Source organism: Symphalangus syndactylus, chromosome 24 (assembly GCF_028878055.3).
Source record: "Symphalangus syndactylus isolate Jambi chromosome 24, NHGRI_mSymSyn1-v2.1_pri, whole genome shotgun sequence".
NCBI classification, from domain to species: domain Eukaryota; kingdom Metazoa; phylum Chordata; class Mammalia; order Primates; family Hylobatidae; genus Symphalangus; species Symphalangus syndactylus.
This window is the reverse complement of record NC_072446.2, coordinates 35504817-35527185: the sequence shown is the minus strand read 5'-3', so window position 1 is coordinate 35527185 and position 22369 is coordinate 35504817. Positions and strand designations below refer to the sequence as shown.

The 22369-nt window shown below is 41.0% G+C and overlaps 1 protein-coding gene, 1 long non-coding RNA gene and 1 pseudogene across 6 annotated transcripts in view; 2 read left to right on the top strand and 1 right to left on the bottom strand.

The window, feature by feature from the left end:
* Nucleotides 1–22369, bottom strand: part of RBL1 (RB transcriptional corepressor like 1) — a 95647-nt gene that overhangs the window by 33234 nt on the left and 40044 nt on the right. For all 5 annotated transcript variants that reach the window (XM_063633686.1, XM_055265136.2, XM_063633687.1 and 2 more), the window contains 5 exons: nt 22133–22236; nt 13637–13774; nt 10720–10884; nt 6765–6888; nt 1866–2132 (listed from right to left, as the gene is read on the bottom strand). In XM_063633686.1, coding sequence (XP_063489756.1) covers nt 1866–2132; nt 6765–6888; nt 10720–10884; nt 13637–13774; nt 22133–22236 — 798 coding nt within the window. The remainder of the gene's footprint in view (nt 1–1865; nt 2133–6764; nt 6889–10719; nt 10885–13636; nt 13775–22132; nt 22237–22369) is intronic.
* LOC134735869 (uncharacterized) overlaps nt 1–22369 on the top strand; it is an 83195-nt gene that overhangs the window by 23531 nt on the left and 37295 nt on the right. The window lies entirely within an intron of this gene.
* LOC129474177 (ubiquitin-ribosomal protein eS31 fusion protein-like) lies at nt 15801–16306 on the top strand (annotated as a pseudogene).

The following is a 22369-nucleotide window of genomic DNA, read 5'->3' as shown; positions in this document are numbered from 1 at the left end:
CTTGATCTCCTGACCTCATGATCTGCCCTCCTTGGACTCCCAAAGTGCTGGGATTACAGGCGTGAGCTACCGTGCCCAGCCTGTATTTTTTTTTTTAGAGATGGGAGTTTTGCTATGTTGCCCAGGTTAGTCTCGAACTCATCAGCTCAAGCCATCTGCCTGCCGTGGCTTCCCAAAATGCTAGGATTACAGGCATGAGCCACTGCAGCTGGCCTTTTTTTTTTTTTTTTTTTTAAAGACAGTCTCACTCTGTCACCCAGGTGGGAGTGCAGTGGCCTGATCTTGGCTCACTGAGACCTCTGACTCCCAGGTTCAAGCAATTCTCCTGCCTCAGCCTCCTGAGTAGCTGGGACTACAGGCATGTGCCACCACACCCGGCTAATGTTTTTTCTGTATTTTTAGTAGAGACGGGGTTTCACCACATTGGCTAGGCTGGTCTCAAACTCCTGACCTCAAGTGATCCACCTGCCTCAGCCTCCCAAAGTGCTGGGATTATAGGTGTGAGCCACTGTGCCTAGTGCCCCCCGGCTCCCCTTTTTCTTTTTTTTTCTTTTTTTTTTTTTTTTGATGACGTCTTGCTCTGTTGTCCTGGCTGGAGTACAGTAGCGAGATCACGGCTCACTGTAGCCTCAAATTCCTGGGCTCAAGTGATTCTCCTGCCTCAGCCTTCTAAGTAGCTGGGACCACAGGCACACATCACCATGCCCAGCTAATTTAATTTTTTATAGAGATAGGATATTGCTATGTTGCCCAGTCTGGGTCTCAAACTCCTAGGCTAAAGTGATCCTCTTGCCTCGGTCTCCCAAAGTGCTGGGATTACAGGTGAAAGCTACCATGCCCCACATAAATCCTTATTTTCTAGAAACAAGAATATTCGGTTTTGTTTTTATACTTTAAATTTATTGGAAAAAAAAGCACATTTTGTTCTCTATTTTGTATGTGCCTGGGATGCGTTTATAGTTCAAATTCATTGGAAAAAAAAGCAAATTTTTTTTTTTTAACATTTTGAGCACTTGAGCTATTAGTTAAAAAACAGAATTTTTGCTCAATACATACATATTGGAAAGCTCAGATAAGAACACTTTAAAAGTAGCTCAGAAGTTTGAGACCTGGGCAACATGGTAAAACCCCATCTGTACCACAAATACAAAAAATTAGCTGGGAGCAGTGGCACTTGCCTGTGGTCCCAGCTACTCAGGAGGCTGAGGTGGGACGATTACTTGAGCCTGGGAGCAGAGGTTGCAGTGAGATGAGATCATGCTGCTGTACTCCAACGTGGGTGACAGAGTGAGATCCTGTCTCAAAAAATAAAAAAAGAAGAAAAGAAAAAGTAAAATAAGTCTAAACAAACAAAGAGGATAGTAAATTTATAAAATTTGAAAATTAAAAAAAAAGCCACTATAGGTTCAAAATGAAAAGGTGGGGCACAGAGGATTTATAGGGCAGTGAAACTACTCTGTATGGAGCTATAGTGACAGATACATGTCATTATACATGCTCAAAATCAATAAACTATTCACCAAGAGTGAACCCTAATGTAAACTATGGGCGTTGGGTAATGTGTCAATAATGTAGGTTCATCAACTGTAACAAATGTAGCATTCTGGTGTGGAATACTGATAATGGGGGAGGCTTTATATGCCTCTGGTGGGGGAAGGGGGAATATGAGAAATGTCTGTAGTTTCCTCTGAATTTTGCTGTGAATCTACAACTGCTTTAAAAAAATCAAATCTATTTTAAAAAAAAAAAAAGTATAGGTTCAAGAAAAAATAATGAGTTAGAAAAATCATGTGATCTGATCCACTAAGACATTTCTTAAATTTTTATCTCAGAAAAAATACAAAACAAATGCACTATAATGTTACCATGTAATGGAATTGTAACTTTATGTCCTGTTGTTCCTGTTACTGGGGCTGTGGCCATTGTTAGGAGAGTTTGACCAGGTAAAATTGATATATTTTCAACAGTAATGCTTGAAGAAGGAGCGATTTTCAATTTTGTTCCTTCTGTTATGATCTTGTCCATAAGCATTTCCTTTGGGGGGTCCTCTCCAAAGAGTCTTCTCTTAGCACTCCCTGCGGTAGGAGAACTGTAGCGTTCATGGACAGAAATTGGAGACAATGGTTGCATATCTAAAAAAAAAAATAATAAATTTAAAACAGAAATGTATTCCAAAATAATAAATTAGGTTTACTCATTCACTCGACAGATAGTGAGTTACTTATGCTGGGCACTAGCTAGATATGAATAACATGGCCTTTGCCCTCATGGAATATGTAGTCTACTGGGAGAAAGAGGCATGAAATAAGTCACTACGATAAAACGTGAAAATTATGATCACTCATCTTCCTGGTTTCTTGAACCTCTGCCTACATTAAAGGAGCAAAACATTAAGGACAAAGTAGAGGCTGAGAGGTAGAATGAAGTGAGCACTAAATTTTAGTAGTAGTCCAATATCTCCCAATCTTACCTAGCAGAGAGCACCTGAGAAGAAGGGAAGCAAAAGCAAAAATCAGGGATTTGGGTTACAGTTTTGCCTCTTTGTGCATATTTGCACTCCAAGCAGTTTAAGGCAGTAGCTCTGGCTTTCTAATTTAGTAGATATGGAATCATCTTTAGTAAATCTATCAGAAGATATGAGTAAAGATGATATAAATCTGCTTACCTTGCCTTAATCTGAGGGTTGGCAGTACTGTGTTGATCAAAAATAAAGTAAAGATTACGGATTTTGCCTCTCTTCCTGTGCTATCCTTTCACAGGATCTGCTTTCCATTCCCTCTCTACCAGCTGCACGGGTTTTTCTAGCCCCTTACAACCCTACATCTTTTCTACATCTTTTTCCACAATTCTTCCCTCAACCAATTATTCCTTACAGGTATGTCAATAATATGCTTTTAAAACAAAAGTATTTATTTATTTATGAGATGGAGTCTCGTTCTTTCACCCAGGCTGGAGTGCAGTGGCGCGATCTTGGCCTACTGTGACCTCTGCCTCTTGGGTTCAAGCGATTCTCCTGCCTCAGCCTCCCAAGCAGCTGGGACTACAGGCATGTGCCACCATGCCTGGCTATCTTTTCTATTTTTAGTAGAGACGGGGTTTCGCCATGTTGGCCAGGCTGGTCTTGAACTCCTGACCTCAGGTGATCCACCTGCCTCAGTTGGGATTACAAGCTTGAGCCACCGTGCCCAGGCTTCATTATTTATTTTTACATTCACTAGATAATTAGATAGTCATGTAATCTATTTTCTTTTCTTTCTTTTTTTTTTTTTTTGAGATGGAGTCTCACTCTGTTGCCCAGGCTGAAGTGCAGTGGTATGATCTCGGCTCACTGCAAGCTCTACCTCCCGGGTTCACACCATTCTCCTGCCTCTGCCTCCTGAGTAGCTGGGACTACAGGCGGCCGCCACCATGCCCGGCTAACTTTTTGTATTTTTAGTAGAGAAGGGATTTCACCGTGTTAGCCAGGATGGTCTGGATCTCCTGACCTCGTGATCTGTCCACCTCGGCCTCCCAAAGTGCTGGGATTACAGGTGTGAGCCACTGTGCCTGGCCCTGTAATCTATTTTCAAAACATGCTCAAAGGTAATAAAATGACCCCTGGCAATGATTTAGAAGCTCTCTGTATTAGTGAGGTGACTGGTAAAATAGTTACAGTTTAATAAAAATCTCCATAATTCTTGGGCTTATGAAAGTAGCTTTTACTTCCCCTGTCTTCAGTAAACAAGTACAAATTTCTATAGTTGTTTCCATTACTCCTTTACAAGAGTCCATGTGAATGCCTTATATCTAAGAAATCCACGCAAGCCCTTGAACCTGACTAGGCATGTTTAAAGGTGACATTTCAAGGCAAGACTCGAGTTGAAGCCATAAAGTTGGCTGCAAATCCACTGAAATGATCTTTTCTTAGCACAGCACTGGAACAGCTATGGTGGATACTCAATAAGAATGTAATGAATATACAAATGTAAAGCGGCTCCAAATTTAGAAAGAAACATGACAATCTGTCAAGGTACAGAAAAGATGCTCACTTAGTTATAAATTACATGAGGGGAAGGTGGCAAGCACAGTTTAAACTATTCTTGGTAAGTTTTTAAAAAAGAAAATAATTCTCAATATTTTGAAAGTTTTAGATTATAGTATACTAAATATTTTTACTATTTTTTCATTTCTCTAAACATTAATAACTGACAGTAAGAAGAGCCTTTTTTTTTTTAACATTTTGACAAGATTTGTAAAGGTCAAAAAACAATTATAATAATTATAATTATTCCCACTGATTAAAATTACTGAGTATTCACATCTTATGCAATCATGTTTTTTTTTTTTTTGGAGACAGAGTCTTGCTCTGTCGCCCAGGCTGGAGTGTAGTGGCACAATCTCGGCTCACTGCAACCTCTGCCTCCTGGGTTCAAGCAATTTTCTTGCCTCAGCCTCCCAAGTAGCTGGGACTACAGGCGAACACTGCCATGCTTGGCTAATTTTTTGTATTTTACTAGGGACTGGTGTTCACTGTGTTGCCCGGGCTGGTCTTGAACTCCTGAGCTCAGGCAATCCGCCTGCCTCGGCCTCCCAAAGTGCTAGGATTACAGGTGTAAGCCACTGCGCCCAGCCATTTTTTTTTTTTTTTTTTTTTGAGATGGAGTCTTGCTCTGTCCCCAGACTGGAGTACAGTGGTGTGATCTCTGCTCACGGCAAAACTCCAGCCCCTGGGTTCAAGCAATTCTCCTGCCTTAGCTGCCTGAGCAGCTGGGATTACAGGTGTGCACCACCATGCCTGGCTAATTTTTGTATTTTTAGTAGAGACAGGGTTTCACCATGTTGGGCAGGCTGGTCTCGAACTCTTGACCTCAGATAATCTACCTGCCTCGGCCTCCCAAAGTGCTGGGATTACAGGCGTGAGCCACTGTGCCTGACCTTATGCAATCTTTTTTTTTTTTTTGGGTCGGAGTCTCGCTCTTTCGCCCAGGCTGGAGGGCAATGGCGCGATCTTGGCTCACTGCAACCTCTGCCTCCCAGGTTCAAGTAATTCTCTGCCTCAGCCTCCTGAGTAGCTGGGATTACAGGCACCCACCACCACGCCTGGCTAATTTTTGTATTTTTAGTAGAGATGGGGTTTCTCCATCTTGGCCAGGCTGGTCTTGAACTCCTGACCTCATGATCGACCTGCCTCAGCCTCCCAAAGTGCTGGGATTACAGGCGTGAGCCACTGCACCCGGCCTTTTTTTTTTTGAGACAGAGTCTCACTCCGTCCCCCAGGCTGGGGTCCCGTGGTGTGATCTTGGCTCACTGCAACCTCTGCCTCCCGGGTTCAAGTGATTCTCCTGCCTCAACCTCCTGAGTAGCTGGGATCACAGGCACCCGCCATCACACCCAGCTAATTTTTGTGTTTTTGGTAGAGATGGGGTTTCACCATGTTGGCCAGGCTGGTCTCAAACTCCTGACCTCAGGTGATCCGCCTATCTCGGCCTCCCAAAGTGCTGGGATTACAGGTGTCAGCCACCGCGCCTGGCCTGCAGTCATTTTTATGATTCTGCATTGCATGTAAAGCAAAGATTGCAGACAGACAAATAGACAGACAAACACACATACACAATCACACAGAGTCCAAAAATGGATGTACCATACTATATAACCTGAATACTTGTTCATCTAAGATTTGTTAAGGGATACTATGTGGTCAGGAGATTTTAACTGATTTTTAAAAATCCAAGTGCTATATAATCCACAAGATACACACATCAGCTCGCTACGTCACAAGAGAAAATAAGGAAGAATGAACTAAAATCTTTCCATTGGTAAGTCTCAAAATGAACTATTTTAAGAGTATAAATAACTAGTTTATTAGATGAACTTAAGCATTCCAAAGAGAATACAAATTTTATTTTGCTTTAAATGTTTTGCTACAGAGACATACACAGGCAAAGGAAGAATATAAATTTGGGAAATTTGGAAAAGTAGGTATTTAGCTTAGTGATATGGTTTGGCTGTGTCCCCACCCAAATCTCATCTTGATTGTAGTTCCCATAATTCCCACATGTCATGGGAGGGACCAGGTGGGAGGTCATTGAATCATGGGGGTGGGTCTTTCCCATGCTGTTCTCCTGATAGTGAATAAGTCTCATGAGATCTGATGGTTTTATCAAGAGGAGTTCCCCTGCACAAGCTCTCTTGCCTGCTGCCATGTAAGATGTGCCTTTGCTCTTCCTTTGCCTTCCACCATGATTGTGAGGCCTCCCCAGCCATGTGGAACTGTGAGTAAATCAAACCTCTTTCCTTTATAAATTACCCAACTTTGGGTATGTCTTTATTAGTAGTGTGAGAACAGACTAATACACTTATCTTTTTTATTTCTTTCTTCTTTTTCTGGGATATGAAGGGGGTCTCACTATTTTGCCCAGGCTGGGTTAGAACACAATCCTGAATCCTCCTGCCTCAGCCTCCTGAGTAGCTAGGACTACAGAAAGATGCCATCATGCCTGACTTTAGCTTATTTAAACAGTTCTCCATTAGCATTCAGGAAAGATTACATACATTTATTAAATAAATTACATTTAAAATTCTATTCATATTGAATACACTATAGTATATAATATAGTGTATAATGAGCTACACAGGGGTGCTGGCACAAGCATCAAGCTCCTTTCCGAATCCTGCTGAAAAAATTAGATTTCTTAATAATACACTCACAAGACTTAAAATGTTCTCTGAAAAAAAACCAAATGCCCTTTGTTACTTTTTCATTCCTTTACCAATGTTGAACCTACCTCTTCGAAGACTCCCACTGTCAGTTCGAACTTCCTTGACTCTTGGGTGCATTAGAGGAGACATTGGCATCATGGGAAGATGTCCCTGTACATTTCCTGTTTCAAAATTATTTGGGAATATAACCTGTAGAAAACAAAAACCCTTTGATTTACATACAGATAAACTTGCTGATTAAAACTTATTAAAAATGTTTTCTTTTCTTTTCTTTTCTTTTGAGATAAAGCCTCATTCTGTTGCCCAGGCTGGAGTACAGTGGTACGATTTTGGCTCACTGCAACCTCCACCGCCCGGGTTCAAGTAATTCTCCTGCCTCAGCCTCCTGAGTAGCTGGGACTACAGGCGTGTGCCATCATGCCCGGCTAATTTTTGTATTTTTAGTAGAGACGAGGTTTCATCATGTTGGCCAGGCTAATCTCGAATTCCTGACCTCAGATGATTCACCCACCTCAGCTTCCCAAAGTGCTGGGATTACAGGCGTGAGCCACTGTGCCTGGCCGAAAAAGTGTTTTCTTAACTTTTTTTTTTTACTATTTTATTTCTCTTTCTCACTTCTTCACAAAATACAACTTGGATAAAGTGCTCAATTCTTAATGTTAACAAACATATGGAAAGAGTTCATTTCATTTAACTTATAATTTATATAGGTAAGTTACCAACCACAAGAACTAAACCTATGAGGTAGGCAGTATCATTCTCCAGTTAGGGATGAGAAAATTGAGGATCTGAATGTGAAATTTGCCCAAGGTCACAAAACTAGTAAGTTACAAGAGCAACGGCTTCAATACTAATCCTTCTTCAAGTTCACAGCTTTTTTAAACTTGAAGGAGTTTGAAGTTCTTCGATGGAAATACACTGATGAATATTGAAGAGTGGCCCAATAAGTTACTGTCTGCTGCAAAAGACCAAAGAAGTATAGAAGAGAGATTTCAAGAAACCATCTTCTTTTCAATTCCTCCTGGCCTTGGACAGTTCTAGTAGTTTGGGATTAGGGAAAAATTCAAGAAGATTAATGAAGTACATAAGGAGACAAAACAAAGATGAATCAAAAGACAAGAGTTATGAAAGAATAACAGAAGTAGACAAAAAAACCCACAATTTCTCACGATACTACTATTTAAAATGTAATTTGTGCACAACTCTGGGCACACATTTTTAATTTTTATTTTATTTATTTATTCATTTAATTTTTTTTTGAGAGACAGTCTTGCTCTGTTTTCCAGGCTGGAGTGCAACGGCACGATCTCAGCTCACTGTAACCTCCACCTCCCGGGTTCAAGCAATTCTCCTGCATCAGCTTCCCAAGTAGCTGGGATTATGGGTGTGTGCCACCATGCCCAGCTAATTTTTTGTATTTTTAGTAGAGACAGGGTTTCACCATATTGGCCAGCCTGGTCTCGAACTCTTGACCTCAGGCAATCCACTTGCCTTGGCCTCCGAAAGTGCTGGGATTACAGTCATGAGCCACCGCACCCGGCCTCTGTTTTTTATTTTTTAATTCTAAATACCACTAATGAAAAGTGTTCAATCTTTATACAGACATTTGAAAAATTTTAAATAAGTTTAATGGTTTCCTAGACACGATACCAAAAAGCACAAGCAAAAGAAAAAATATCTGAATTGGACACCATCAAAATTAAAAATTTTTGCATTTCAAAGACACCATCAAGAAAGTAAAAAGGCAGGCCAGGAGCAGTGGCTCATGCCTGTAATCCCAGCACTTTGGAAGACCATCCTGGCTAACATGGTGAAACCCTGTCTCTACTAAAAATACAAAGAAATTAGCTGGGTGTGGTGGTGGGTGCTTGTAGTCCCAGCTACTCGGGAGGCTGAGGCTGGAGAATGGCGTGAACTCGGAAGGTGGAGCTTGCAGTGAGCCGAGATCACGCCACTGCACTCCAGCCTGGGCGACAAAGCAAGACTTTGTCTCAAAAAAAAAAAAAAAAAAAAAAAAAAGAAAGAAAGTGAAAAGACAACCTAGAAAATAGGAGAAATGTTTTGCAAATCATTTATCTGATAAGGGATTTGTATCTAGAATATATGAAGAACTCCTATAATTCAATAATAAAAAGACAACCCAATTACAAAATGGGCAAAAGATCTGAATGGACATTTCTCCAAAGATATGCAAATAGCTTACAAGCACATAAAAAGATGTTGATCATCATTAGCCACCAGGGAAATGCAAATCAAAACCACAATGAGATATTACTTCACTCCTACTAGAATGGCAGGATTAAAAAGGCAGATAATAACAAGCATTAGCAAGGATATGAAGAAACTGGAATCTTTCTACATTGACGGTGGGAACAATAAAATGGTGCAGCCATTTTAGAAAGCAGTCTGACAGTTTCCCAAAAGCTTAAACAGAGTTACCATATGAACCCACAATTCCACTCCAAGAAAAATGAAAACATATGTACCTATGTTCACACAAAAACTTGTGCCTGAATGTTCACAGCAGCATCATTCATAATAGCCAAAAGGGGTTAGTTGTGGTGGCTCATGCCTGTAATTCCAGCACTTTGGAAAACTGAGGCGGGAGGATCGCTTGAGCCCAGGAATTCAAGACTAGCCTGGGCAACATAGGGAGATCCCACCTCTACAAAAACCACAAAAATTAGCCAGGTGTGGTGTGTGTGCCTGTAGTCCCAGCTACTCAGGAGGCTGTGGGAAGATCATTTGTGCCTCGTAGGTTGAGGCTGCCGTGAGCCGTGATGGTGCCATTGCACTCCAGCCTGGGTGACAGAGTGAGACCTTGTCCCCCATCCCCCCCGCCAAAAAAAAAAAAAAAAAAGTCAAAAGGTGGAAACAACTCAAATATTTATCAACTGATGAATGGATAAATAAAATGTAGCATCCATACAATGGAATATTGCTTGGCAATAAAAGGAAATGAGCCAGATGTGGTGGCTCACACTTGCAATTCTAGCACTTTGGGAGGCTGAGATGGGAGGACTGCTTGAGCTCAGGAGTTTGAGATCAGCCTGTGCAACATGGCAAGATCCTGTCTCTACACACACATGCGTGCCCGCGCACACACACACACACACACACACACACACAATTAGCCGAGTGTGGCCAGACGCAGTGGCTCAAGCCTCTAGCCTCTAATCCCAGCACTTTGGGAGCCTGAGGCAGGTGGAGCACGAGGTCGGGAGTTCAAGAACAGCCTGGACAAGATGGTGAAACCCCGTCTCTACTAAAAAAAAGTACAAAAAAAATTAGCCAGGCGTGGTGGTGCATGTCTATAATCCCAGCTACACAGGAGGCTGAGGCAGAGAATTGCTTGAACTGGGAGGCAGATGTTGCAGTGAGCCGACATTGCACCACTGCACTCCAGCCTGGGTGACAGAGCAAGACTCCATCTCAAAAAAAGAAAAACAGAAAGAAAAAAAAATTAGCCGGGTATGGGTGTGGTGATATGTGCCTGTGGTCTCAGCTACTTGAGAGGCAGAAGGACCGTTTGGGCCGAGGAAGTTGAGGGTGCAGTCAGTGCTCCACGTTTGCGCCACTGCACACCAGCCCGGGCAACAGAGTGAAACCCCGCCTTAAAAAAAAGAGGACATGAAATACTGATACATTCTACAACATGGATGAACCTTAAAAACATTATGCTAAGTAACAGACGCCCAGTCAAAAGGGACTACATTTTTATGATTCCATTTATATGAAATGTCTAGAATAGGCAAATTTATGGAGACAGAAAGTAGATTAGCAGTTACTTACAGCTAGGGAGAATATTCAGGGGTAGGGAAGTGATAGCTAAAGGATGTAGGTTTCTTTTTGAAGTGATGAATATATTCTAAAATTGTGGTTATGGCTGCACATATCTATTTATATACTAAAACCACTGAAATGTACACTTAAAATGGGTGAACTGTATGGTATAGGAATTATCTCTCAATAAAGCTGGTTTTTTTTAATGATAGGATTATCAGCCTTGCCCAGACTCACTTCTTCACAGGTAGGAACTTTGTTTGCAGAAACCTGGAGAGCCTCCCACAGTGCAGAATCGTGACTCCATGCTAAAGTCTCCAAAATCTGTTCTTCAATGCTGTTTAGGTGTTTCACCATGTCCCTTGAGAGCCCCTCTTCTGAGCGGATCACCACCTCAATAACCTGCAGAGGAGAAAGGTGAGAATGCAATGTGGTTTCAAGCAGTTAGTTCTAGTCTGGACTTACATGTAGGACTAGCTGTGGCTTTCTTCTTCTTCTTCTTTTTTTTGAGACGGAGTTTCCCTCTGTTGCCCAGGCTGGAGTACAGTGGTGTGATCTTGGTTCACTGCAACCTCTGCCTCCCGGGTTCAAGTGATTCTCCTGCCTCAGCCTCCCGAGTAGCTGGGATTACAGGCACCCGCCACCACACCTGGCTAATTTTTGTAGTTTTTAGTAGAGCCGAGGTTTCACCATGTTGGCCAGGCTGGTCTAGAACTCCTGACTTCAGGTGATCTGCCCGCCTAGGCCTCCCAAAGTGTTGGGATTATAGTTGTGAGCCATTGCGCCCGGCCACTGTGGCCTTATTCTGTGGCACAGAACCAAAGTCATCTTTGAACCATAATTCTGTGGCTTACTAACATCTTCTAATTTATAAAGGAGTTTTTAAGTTCTTTAAAATATGTTCACATATATTTGTTTTTCACGTTTTATTTTATAAATGACAACTTGAGGCAACGATAGGTGAAAACTGGTCAACAGCCCAACAGTGGGAGAAGTCAGGTCTTGGGTTCCAAATCTAGTTCTATTTTGAATGTACTTCTCCTTTCCAGACTATTTTTTCCACTAACTCAAAATAACAGAATGAATGAACTATTTAAAGTGACTTTGCTTATATACACTATAATTCCATTTTATAAGGGAAGTATCTAGAATAAAGTTTATATACACAAAATATTAATATGATTAATTAGATTATGATGTATGACTTTAATATTCACATTTATTTATTTATTTATTTTGAGACGGAGTCTCGTTCTGTCACCCAGGCTGGAGTGCAGCAGCGCCATCTCGGCTCACTGCAATCTCTGCCTCCCGGGTTCAAGCGATTCTCCTGCCTCAGCCTCCCGGGTAGCTGGGACTACAGGCACGTGCCACCATGCCTGGCTAATTTTTTGTATTTTTAGTAGAGATGGGGTTTTACTATATTAGCCAGGATGGTCTCAATCTCCTGACCTCATGATCCACCCGCCTCGGCCTCCCAAAGTGCTGGGATTATAGGCGTGAGCCACCATGCCCGGCCCACATATGGGCTTGGGCATTGAAGAAAATTATGATTTTCTTCATTAAGCACGTATCATTTATGTCGTTTAAAAAAACAAAAGAGGCCGACACAGTGGCTCATGCCTGTAATCCCAGCACTTTGGGAGGCCACAGTGAGAGGATTGCTTGAGACCAGGAGTTCGAGACCAGCCTGGGCAACATAGTGAAACCGAGTCTCTATAAAAAAACAAAGGCATTTAGCTTCTTGAATAAAATAAGGATGTTATAAATAAAAACAAATTACTATGAGGTTGTTGACAAAACTAAACTTTTTCCTAATGGCAAAAGTTGAATACACACATTGACATTAAAGTAAGTGTATAGTAGAATCACTTCTCCCTAAGAAACCTAAAAATACTTTAATCACACTCAGTAATTCACACAGATAAGCTTTCCAATGACCTGCATTTTCTACAACTTTAATTCAGGCACACTTTGGGTATAAACATTTAACTCTTCAAACCAATTTTTCTATCACCAGTAGAAAAGTACCTAGATGACTAAATATTAACTAAATCATGCCAAGAAGCATAACAGTAGCATTAGTCTTAAAGTTCGATACTATGTAACATTAAACGTTATTGACTGTGATGACTTGAGGTGATGATGTAGTTCAATAGCTATGACCTCTGTTTTATTTTGAAAAGATTAATAAAAATAGATCTAGCAAGAAAAATAAAGGTAAGGTAAGTAAGATTCACTTACACTGAATTAGCTCAAACTTGGGGAAGAAGCATAATCTATTATTACATCACCAAAATCAATTTTAGGTCTTTTTTCCTCTTGGTAGAAAGCGTTTTTTGTTCTTCATCACGCATTTAACAGGATTATAATTTTTATTCATAAATATGGAAAATTTGAAGTTAAGTAGTAGTTCCAGGTCACATTTTCAAGTCCGTGATAACAAATGAACAGAAGCTATAAGACTGACTTAATTTACTGATATTCTCACCTTCTCTCTCTCTCTTTCTTTTGTTTGAAACAGGGTCTTGCTTAGGTGCCCAGGCTAGAGTGTGGTGGCATAATCATAGCTCACTGTAACCTCAGACTCCTGGACTCAAGCCATCTTCCAGCCTCAGTTTTCCAAAGTGCTGGGATTATAGGTGTGAGCCACTGTATGCTCAACTCTCTCGTGTTCTTGGTTTCACCCAAAAGGAATATATATTATCTTTTTTTTTTTTTTTTTGAGACAGAATTTTGCTCTTGTCGTCTAGGCTGGAGTGCAATTGTATGATCTCCGCTCACTGCAAACCTCCACCTCCCAGGTTAAAGCAATTCTCCTGCCTCAGCCTCTCGAGCAGCTAAGATTACAGGTGCTTACCACCATGCCTGGCTAATTTTTTTTTGGTATTTTTAGTAGAGACGGAGTTTCACCATGTTGGCCAGGCTGGTCTCGAACTCCTGACCTCAGATGATCCTCCCACCTTGGCCTTTCAAAGTGCTGGGATTACAGGCGTGAGCCACCATGCCCAGCCAGGAATATATATTTTCAGAACACATCTGGAAACACTTTCCAGATATCACAACAGTGTTTTTCTTCAGCACTAAGATAAATACAATGCTTCTGTGAGAAACACTGTTTTCATCTCATAACAGAACTTTGTTTTCATCTCACCTTATAAAAGTAAAATGGTTGCAAGTTGAGAACTTCAATAACCCAAGGAAAAGTACGAGGTGAGCTATAGGCAAAGAGCACGATTTCCAAACAACAAGCCATCAAGGAACGATGAAATATATCTTGCTCTAAAAGAACCTGTGGGAAGAGAGAGATCACAGTTTAATATTTTTCAGCGATTTCAGTCTTTGCCATTCTATAAAGAAAACTATAGAAACAAGAAAAAATAACATGCAAATTATATTACACTAGATTACTGGAAATAAAAATTTGAGTTCTCAAATTGGTAGTTTTCCTGTAATACCTAATCTTGCTCAGTGGGTAGAGAATAAATTTAAATAACGTGTACATAACAATCTGCTTTGAAATCTGAACAAATAATAAAAGTCAGTATTCCCATCAACAGAAAAACATTAGAATTGGTTCTTTTACTTAATGACAGTTAATTGTTTTGTCAACATAAGGTTTATCAAAACACCGAAATGAAAGGTAATATGTCACAGTTTAGACAAAAATGTTCAGAAAAAGAAATATTTCACTGAGAAAGTCCTACTTTACCATTAAGTTTAATATAAGTTTTCAGTTTTAAAAATGGTGTTTGTTGCCTTCTTTCTTTCAAATATCACCCCAGATTGGCTGAGCATGGTGGCTCATCCCTGTAATCTCAGCACTTTGGGAGGCCGAGGCAGGTGGATTGCTTGAGGTCAGGAGTTCAAGACCAGCTTGGCCATGACGGTGAAACCCCGTCTCTACCAAAAATACAAAAATTAGCTGGGTGTGGTGGTGCGTGCCTGTGATCCCAGTTACTCCGGAGGCTGAGGCAGTGGAATCACTTAAACCTGGAAGGCAGAGGTTGCAGTGGGCCGAGATCACGCCACTGTACTCCATACTGAGCGACAGAGCGATACTCAGTCTCAGAAAAAACAAAAAACTAAAACAAAAAAAACCAAATATCACCCCAAATCAAGAGAGGATAAAAAACAGAAACTCCATCATCAGTAAAACTAGCAGTCATTTGTAACTGTAAACCACAATATATGAAGGATGACAAATTACTCAGCAGAAGGGACGATGGTCAAGCATAAGGACCTGCAGTGAGACACTTAAAACAGATGAATCTGATCTAAAATACATAGCAACTGAGGACACAGGCAGAACGGAAAGTGGGGGTGAAGCATTGGGTGGGTGATCTGAAAGTCTTAGGATCCTCAGGTCCCCACACAATCCCCACTCTGTGGGATCAGATGACAGACCTCTATTCTGTCTCCACAGGAATCTACAGGATTATTCTTTAGAGAAATTGAACTGCAGACTCAGAGGTAGAGAACATTAGGCACAGAAAAGACTAGGGTTTTAGGTGAAACTCTGCAGACTGAACCATAAGACCAAATTTCCCTTCCTTCTTCTGATCCACAGCACCAACAGCCAGGCAAGAGATTTACAGATATGTCTCTGGAGAAACTGAGATATTCCAGAAAAGTCTTACGGGTACCAGCAGATGAGAGTCTCTAATACTATGTGATCAGCTGAGGTCAATTTTTACTTCCACTCTTGAAATAAAAGAGCTTTGAAACAAACTTTTACTGCCTCATTCACAGAGCTTTGAACACGTTTTTAGTGTCTCATTCAAATTTAAGTGGACCACTAAGAATTATCTGACATTTGAGGAAAACCTCTTACCTGAAAAACATAGGTCAAAACAAACAGAAAAGCGAGGTGCAGCAGCATGCACCTGTAGTCCCAGGTACTTGGGAAGCTGGGGCAGGAGGATCACTTGAACCCAGGAGTTTTGACACTAGCCTGAGCAACATAGCGAGACACCATCGTATTAAAAAAAAAAAAAAAAGCCAGGTGTGGTGGCTCACGCCTGTAATCCCAGCACTTTGGGAGGCCAAGGCGGGTAGATTACCTGAGGTCAGGAGTTTGAGACCAGCTTGGCCAACATGGTGAAACCCCATCTCTACCAAAAAATACAAAAATTAGCTGGGCATGGTGGCATATGCCTATAGTCCCAGCTACTCAAGAGGCTGAGGCAGGAGAATCGTTTGAACCCAGGAGATGGAGGTGCAGTGGGCCGAGATCATGCTACTGCACTCCAGCCAGGGTGACAGAGCGAGACTCTGTACCCCTCGCCAAAAAAAAAAAAAAATTTAAAGATCCGCCATCTGCAAATGCAGATTTTCGTGAAAACTCTTACAGGGAAAACCATCACCCTCGAGGTTGAACCCTCGGATACGACAGAAAATGTAAAGACCAAGATCCAGGCTAAGGAAGGAATTCCTCCTGATCAGCAAAGACTAATCTTTGCTGGCAAGCAACTGGAAGATGTCTGACTACAACATTCAAAAGGAGTCTACTCTTCATCTTGTGTTGAGACTTCGTGGTGGTGCTAAGAAAAGGAAGAAGTCTTACACCACTCCCAAGAAGAGTAAGCACAAGAGAAAGAAGGTTAAGCTGGCTATCCTGAAATATTATAAGGTAGATGAGAACGGCAAAATTAGTCGCTTTCGTCGAGAGTGCCCTTCTGATGAATGTGGTGCTGGAGTGTTTACGGCAAGCCACTTTGACAGACATTATTGTGGCAAATGTCTGACTTACTGCTTCAACAAACCAGAAGATAAGTAACTGTGTATGAGTTAATAAAAGACATAAACTAACATTTAAAAAAATTAAAAATATTTTTTAAAGAGAGAGAAAAAAGACCAAGCATGGTGTCTCACATCTGTAATCCCAGCACTTTGAGAGGCCGAGGTGGGTGGATCACCTGAGGTCAGGAGTTGGAGACCAGCCTGACTAACATGGAGAAACCCCGTTTCTACTAAAAATACAAAATTAGCCAGGTGTGGTGGCACATCCCTGTAATCCCAGCTACTCAGGAGGCTGAGGCAGGAGAATCGCTGGAACCCGGGAGGCAGAGATTGCGGTGAGCCAAGATCGCGCCATTGCACTCCAGCCTGGGCAACAACAGCGAAACTCCGTTTCAAAAAAAAAAAAAAAAAGAGAGAGAGAGAGAGAGAGAGAAATGGAGAAAAATTCAGGAGAAACAGAGACGAAGCAGTCAAGAAAATTTCGAATAAATCTAAATTAGTAACTTTAGAGAACATGAAAGAGAAATGAAAATATAGTTGAAATTAAAAGTTCATTGGGACTAGAGGAAAAGTTGAGTAAATATCTTTAAAAGTAGAATAAGGCCAGGCGTGGTGGCTCACGCCTGTAATCCCAGCACTTTGGGAGGCTGAGACAGACAGATCACGAGGTCAGGAGATCGAGACCATCCTGGCTAACACGGTGAAACCCCATCTCTACTAAAAATACAAAAAAATTAGCCGGGCATGGTGGCGGGCACCTGTAGTCCCAGCTACTCGGGAGGCTGAGGCAGAAGAATGGTGTGAACCTGGGAGGCGGAGCTTGCAGTGAGCTGAGATTGCACCACTGTACTCCAGCCTGGGCGGCAGAGCAAGACTCCATCTCAAAAAAAAAAAAAAAAAAAAAAAAAAAAGTACAATAAAAGAGATAAAGAAATGGAAAATAAGAGAAGAAATTAAGAAGGTCAATTCAGAAGGTCCATCATCTGAAAAATAAAAGTTCCTGAAAGATAAATCAGTGGGCAATATATCATCTAAGAAATAACAAAATGACCAAGAACTGCAGGGCATGAATTTCTAGACTAAACGGGCAACTCTGTGGGAATGACAAATACATGAATGAAAAAAAACACAATAAGATACATTTTTATAAATTTAAGAACATCAGTGATAAAAGATACTCAAAGATTTCAGAAAAAAAAAAAAAAAATAGGTCACATACTACTAAGTGGGAATGAGAATGTCACTGGACTTCTCATTAGTAACAGTGAAATCTATAATAGAAAATAATGCAACAGTACCTTCAAACTCATAAAGGAAAATGATTGTCAATCTAGAATTCTCTTCTTTTTTTTAAGTTAATTTTTTGTTTTTAGAGATGGGGTCTTGCTATGTTGCCTAGGTTGGAGGACAGTAGCTATTCACAGTGCAATCATACTACACAGTGTACATACAATACATAGTATACTACAACCTCAAACTCTTGGGCTCAAGCAGTCCTCTTGCCTCAGCCTCCCACTGATCTTTTTTTCTTTTTTTTTTCTGAGATGGAGTTTCGCTCTTGTTGCCCAGGCTGGAGTGCAATGGCGTGATCTCGGCTCAGTGCAACCTCTGCCTCCTGGGTTAACACAATCCTGCCTCAGCCTCTCCCAAGTAGCTGGGATTATAGGCAAGTGCCACCATGCCTGGATAACTTCGTATTTTTTAGTAAAGACAGGGTTTCACCATGTTGGTCAGGCTGGTCTAGAACTCCTGACCTTAGGTGATCCACCTGTCTTGGCCTCCCAAAGTGTTGGGATTACAGGGGTGAGCCACGGCACCCGGCTCTCCCACCAATCTTGAATTCTGTACATAGACAACTATCAATCAATTATGAGTCTAAAATAAAGTTGCTTATGCAAAATCTTTAAAAAGGGACCTTAAGTGAGGTAAGGTTTCTATACTTTACTTAAATTGGTTAAATGGCTATACAAAACATCTACACACAAAAAAAATCTTTACAAGGCTCTAAAAAATGTTCAAGTAACCCACAGGAAGGGAAGAAAAAGAAAACAAAATTAAAAAAAAGAGTGAGAACAAACAGAAAACAAAAATAAAACGGCAGACTTAAGCGCTAACATAAAAATTACTAATTTTAAGTCATCTAAATTTACTAATTAAATGACAGAGATTAGCACAGATTAGAAAAAAAAAATGACCCAACTACATACTGACTATAAGAAATTCACTTCAAAGGTCACTTGAAAAAGGATGGAAAAAGATATGCCATGCAAACATTAATGAAAAGAAGGCAGGAGTGGTTATACATAAACATCAGGTAGATGCAAAGAAAATTACCAGGGACAGACAGGAACATTTTCTTTATTTATTTTATTTTTAGGTTTTTTTTTAAGATGGAGTCTCGCTCTGTTGCCCAGGCTGGAGTGCAGTGGTGCAATCTTGGCTCACAACAACCTCCGCCTCCCAGGTTCAAGCGATTCTCCTGTCTCAGCCTCCGAGTAGCTGGGATTACAGGTGCATGCCACTATGCCTGGCCAATTTTTGTATTTTTAGTAGAGACGGGGTTTCACTATGTTGGCCAGGCTGGTCTCGAACTCCTGACCTTGTGATCTGCCCGGCTTGGCCTCCCAAAGTGCTGGGATTACAGGCATGAGCTGCTGTGCCCAGCCTTATTTATTTATTTACTTTGAGATGCAGTCTTGCTCTGTCTTCCAGGTGGGAGTGCAGTGGTGTGATCTCAGCTCACTGCAACCTCTTCCTCCCGGGCTCAAACGATTCTCCTGCTTCAGCCTCCTGAGTAGCTGGGATTACAGGCGCCTGCCACCACGCCCAGCTAATTTTTGTATTTTCATTTATTTATTTTTTTGAGATGGAGTCTCACTCTGTTGCACAGGGTGGAGTGCAGTGGTGCGATCTTGGCTCACTGCAACTGCCGCCTCCTGGGTTCAAGCGAGTCTCCTGTCTCAGACTGCTGAGTAGCTGGGACTACGGGCACGTGCCACCAGGCCTGGCTAATTTTTGTATTTTTAGTTGAGATGGGATTTTGCCATGTTGGTCAGGCTGGTCTCGAACTCCTGACCTCAGGTGATCCACTTGCCTCGGTCTCCTAAAGTGCTGGGATTAGAGATGTGAGCTACCATGCCCAGCCTTTTATATTTTCAGTAGAGAAAATCTATCTACTGTTTTGCCATGTTGGCCAGGCTGGTCTTGAACTCCTGACCTCAGGTGATCCACCTGCCTCAGTCTACCAAAGTGCTGGGATTACAGGCATGAGCCACTGTGCCTGGCCAGGGAGGAACATTTTATAATGATTACAGATCAATTCATCAAGAAGGCAGACAGCAATCCTAAATGTGTAAGCATCAAACAGGAGAGCTTCAAAATACATGGGAAAAGCTGACAGACTTGAAAGAAATAGACAAATCTACAATCATACATGGACACTTCAACATCCTGTGTCAACAACTGATAAAACAACTAGACTAGAAATCAGCAAGAATATAAAATAACATCAACCAACAAGATAAAATTGACATTTACAGAACACTCCATCCAACAATAGCAGAATACAGCAGATCCTTGAATAACATCATTTCGCTCAACATCATTTTGTTATAACAATGAAAAATAATGGATTCCCAGCTGGGGCCACTGTATGAAATTTACACATTCTCCTATGTCTGCGTGAGTTCTCTCTGGGTACTCTAGTTTCTTCTTACATTCCAAAGATATGTACATGAGCTTAACTAGCATATCTAAATTGTGACAGTGTAAGTGTGGGGGTGTGTGTGTCCTGTGATGAAATGGTGTCCTGACTAGGGTTGGGTCCTGCCTTTCATCTTGAGCTGCTGAGGTAAGCTCTAGCCACTCATGACCCTGAACAGGAATAACTGGATAAGTAATAATCTTCCTTATTTTTATTACTTTCTTTTATTTCAATGTTTAACATTATAAGTGTTTTGTCTTTATTTAGAAGTTTGGTGACATTTTTGTGACTAGACATATGCCAAAGGAACTTAAACTCTTGTTTATATCAGTTAGCCTATGGTAAAATTGGTTTCATTGTATGTTGTTTTTGCTTAAAGTCACTGTTTCCAAGAACCTACTGACAAGGTTAAATGTGAGCATTTACTGTATACATTCTTTTCAAGTGGCCACAGAACATTCACCATGATAAACCATATCCTGGGCTACAAAATAACTAAAACAAATTGAAAAGAACTAAATTCATACAGAGTATGTAGAAGTGGAAAACAGTAATGGCTGAGAGGAGTAAGTGTAACTAACTATAAAGAGGTAGCAGGAAGGAGATCTTTAACAGTTCAGTATTTTTATTTTGGTTATGGTTACATAATCTATGCATATGACACAATTTTATACACACACACACACACACACACACACATTGTTTTAATGTCAATTCCCCAGTTCTGATACTGCAGTATATAAAATTGTAACCATTAGGGAAACTGGATAAAGGATGTGTGGGACTTCTCTGCACTACTTTTGCAACTTTCTGTCAATCTATAATTATTTCAAAATAAAAAGTTGGCCAGGCGCAGTGGCTCACACCTGTAATCCCAGCACTTTTGGAGGCTAAGGCAGGTGGATCACGAGGTCAGGAGTTCAAGATCAGCCTGGCCAAGACAGTGAAACCTCGTCTCTACTAAAAACACGAAAAAATTAGCTGAGTGTGGTGGCGGGCACCTGTAATCCCAGCTAGTCGGGAGGCTGAGGCAGAGAATTGCTTGAACTTGGGAGGCGGAGGTTGCAGTGAGCCAAGATCGCGCCACTGCACTCCAGCCTGGGCGACAGAGTGAGACTACATCTAAAAAAAAATAAATGCAATTAAAAAATTTAAAATAAACAAAAAGTTTAAAAATTTACTTCTTTCAGCTAGGTGAGGTGGCTCATCGCTGTAATTTTAGCACTTTGGGAGGCTGAGGTGGGCAGATCACTTGAGGTCAGGAGTTCGAGACCAGCCTGGTTAACATGGTGAAACCCTGTCTTTACTAAAAATACAAAAATTAGCCAGGCGTGGTGGTGGGCGCCTGTAACCCCAGCTACTCAGGAGGCTGAAGCATAAGAATCACTTGAACCCAGGAGATGGAGGCTGCAGTGAGCCGAGATCGTGCCACTGCACTCCAGCCTGGGCGACAGAGCAAGACTCAGTCTAAAAAAAAAAAAAATTTACGTCTTTCTCAGGAAGCCATGGGAGTGTATGCACCATCAAGATATTAGTGTAAACTATGAAAAAGAAAGACACAGAATCCAGGAAAAAGAGAAACCAACACAGAAAAGACATGAAAAAAATTTCCAGGTAAACACAAAGAGAAATTCTATTACAATAGTTACGCAGCATCCTTAAGACATCAACCTGTTCCTATTGGGATAGAAAGTTAGAAGACTCCAAGAGTGACTGCAGAGGGAAATAATGAAGGAGGAGGAAACAAAGATCATATGATAGGTTTGAATTTGTAGAAAAATTCTTTTACACAGCTTATTGGAGAGAGTGGTCTGACTTGGTCAAATAGTTAAAGAAACAAAACAAAACAAGAAAACCCATACCATTTTATAATCCAAAATCCTTGGAAGGTACGGACAAATGTCTTAATTAACAGTTGCTTTAACAGGTGGAGGGATCACTAGCTGGGAATGAAGGACAAAACAAAACAAAACAAAACAAAAAAAACAAAAAACACTGATGTGTACCAAAGATGAACTTTATGTTATTTCACATTTCTGCCTAAATTGATTAGCCTTGCATGTGCTAAAGTCAACTAAATGTCATCCTGGCCAAGTGTGTCATAGATTGGTGACCCCCACAATGCCTTACAGAGCCTCTCAAAACACTGCTTCCAGGCTATGACTTTTGGACCTTGCCAGTAGCTCAGAGAGTGGATTTACTTACTGACATGTCCATTCCATGAAGTCTTCGTGTTTCCTGAACCATTACAGTCTCTAGTATTTTATAATACAAAATTTCTGCCAGCTTTAGTCTGTTTACAGCAAAGTCTATCAGGGAAACACAGAGAAAACATGTGTTAATGAATTTTAGTTGTTAAGGACTGAAAAGCAAAAATTATATATAAACTTAAATCTGATACATTAAGAATAGCAGGGCAGGCTGGGAACAGTGGCTCACGCC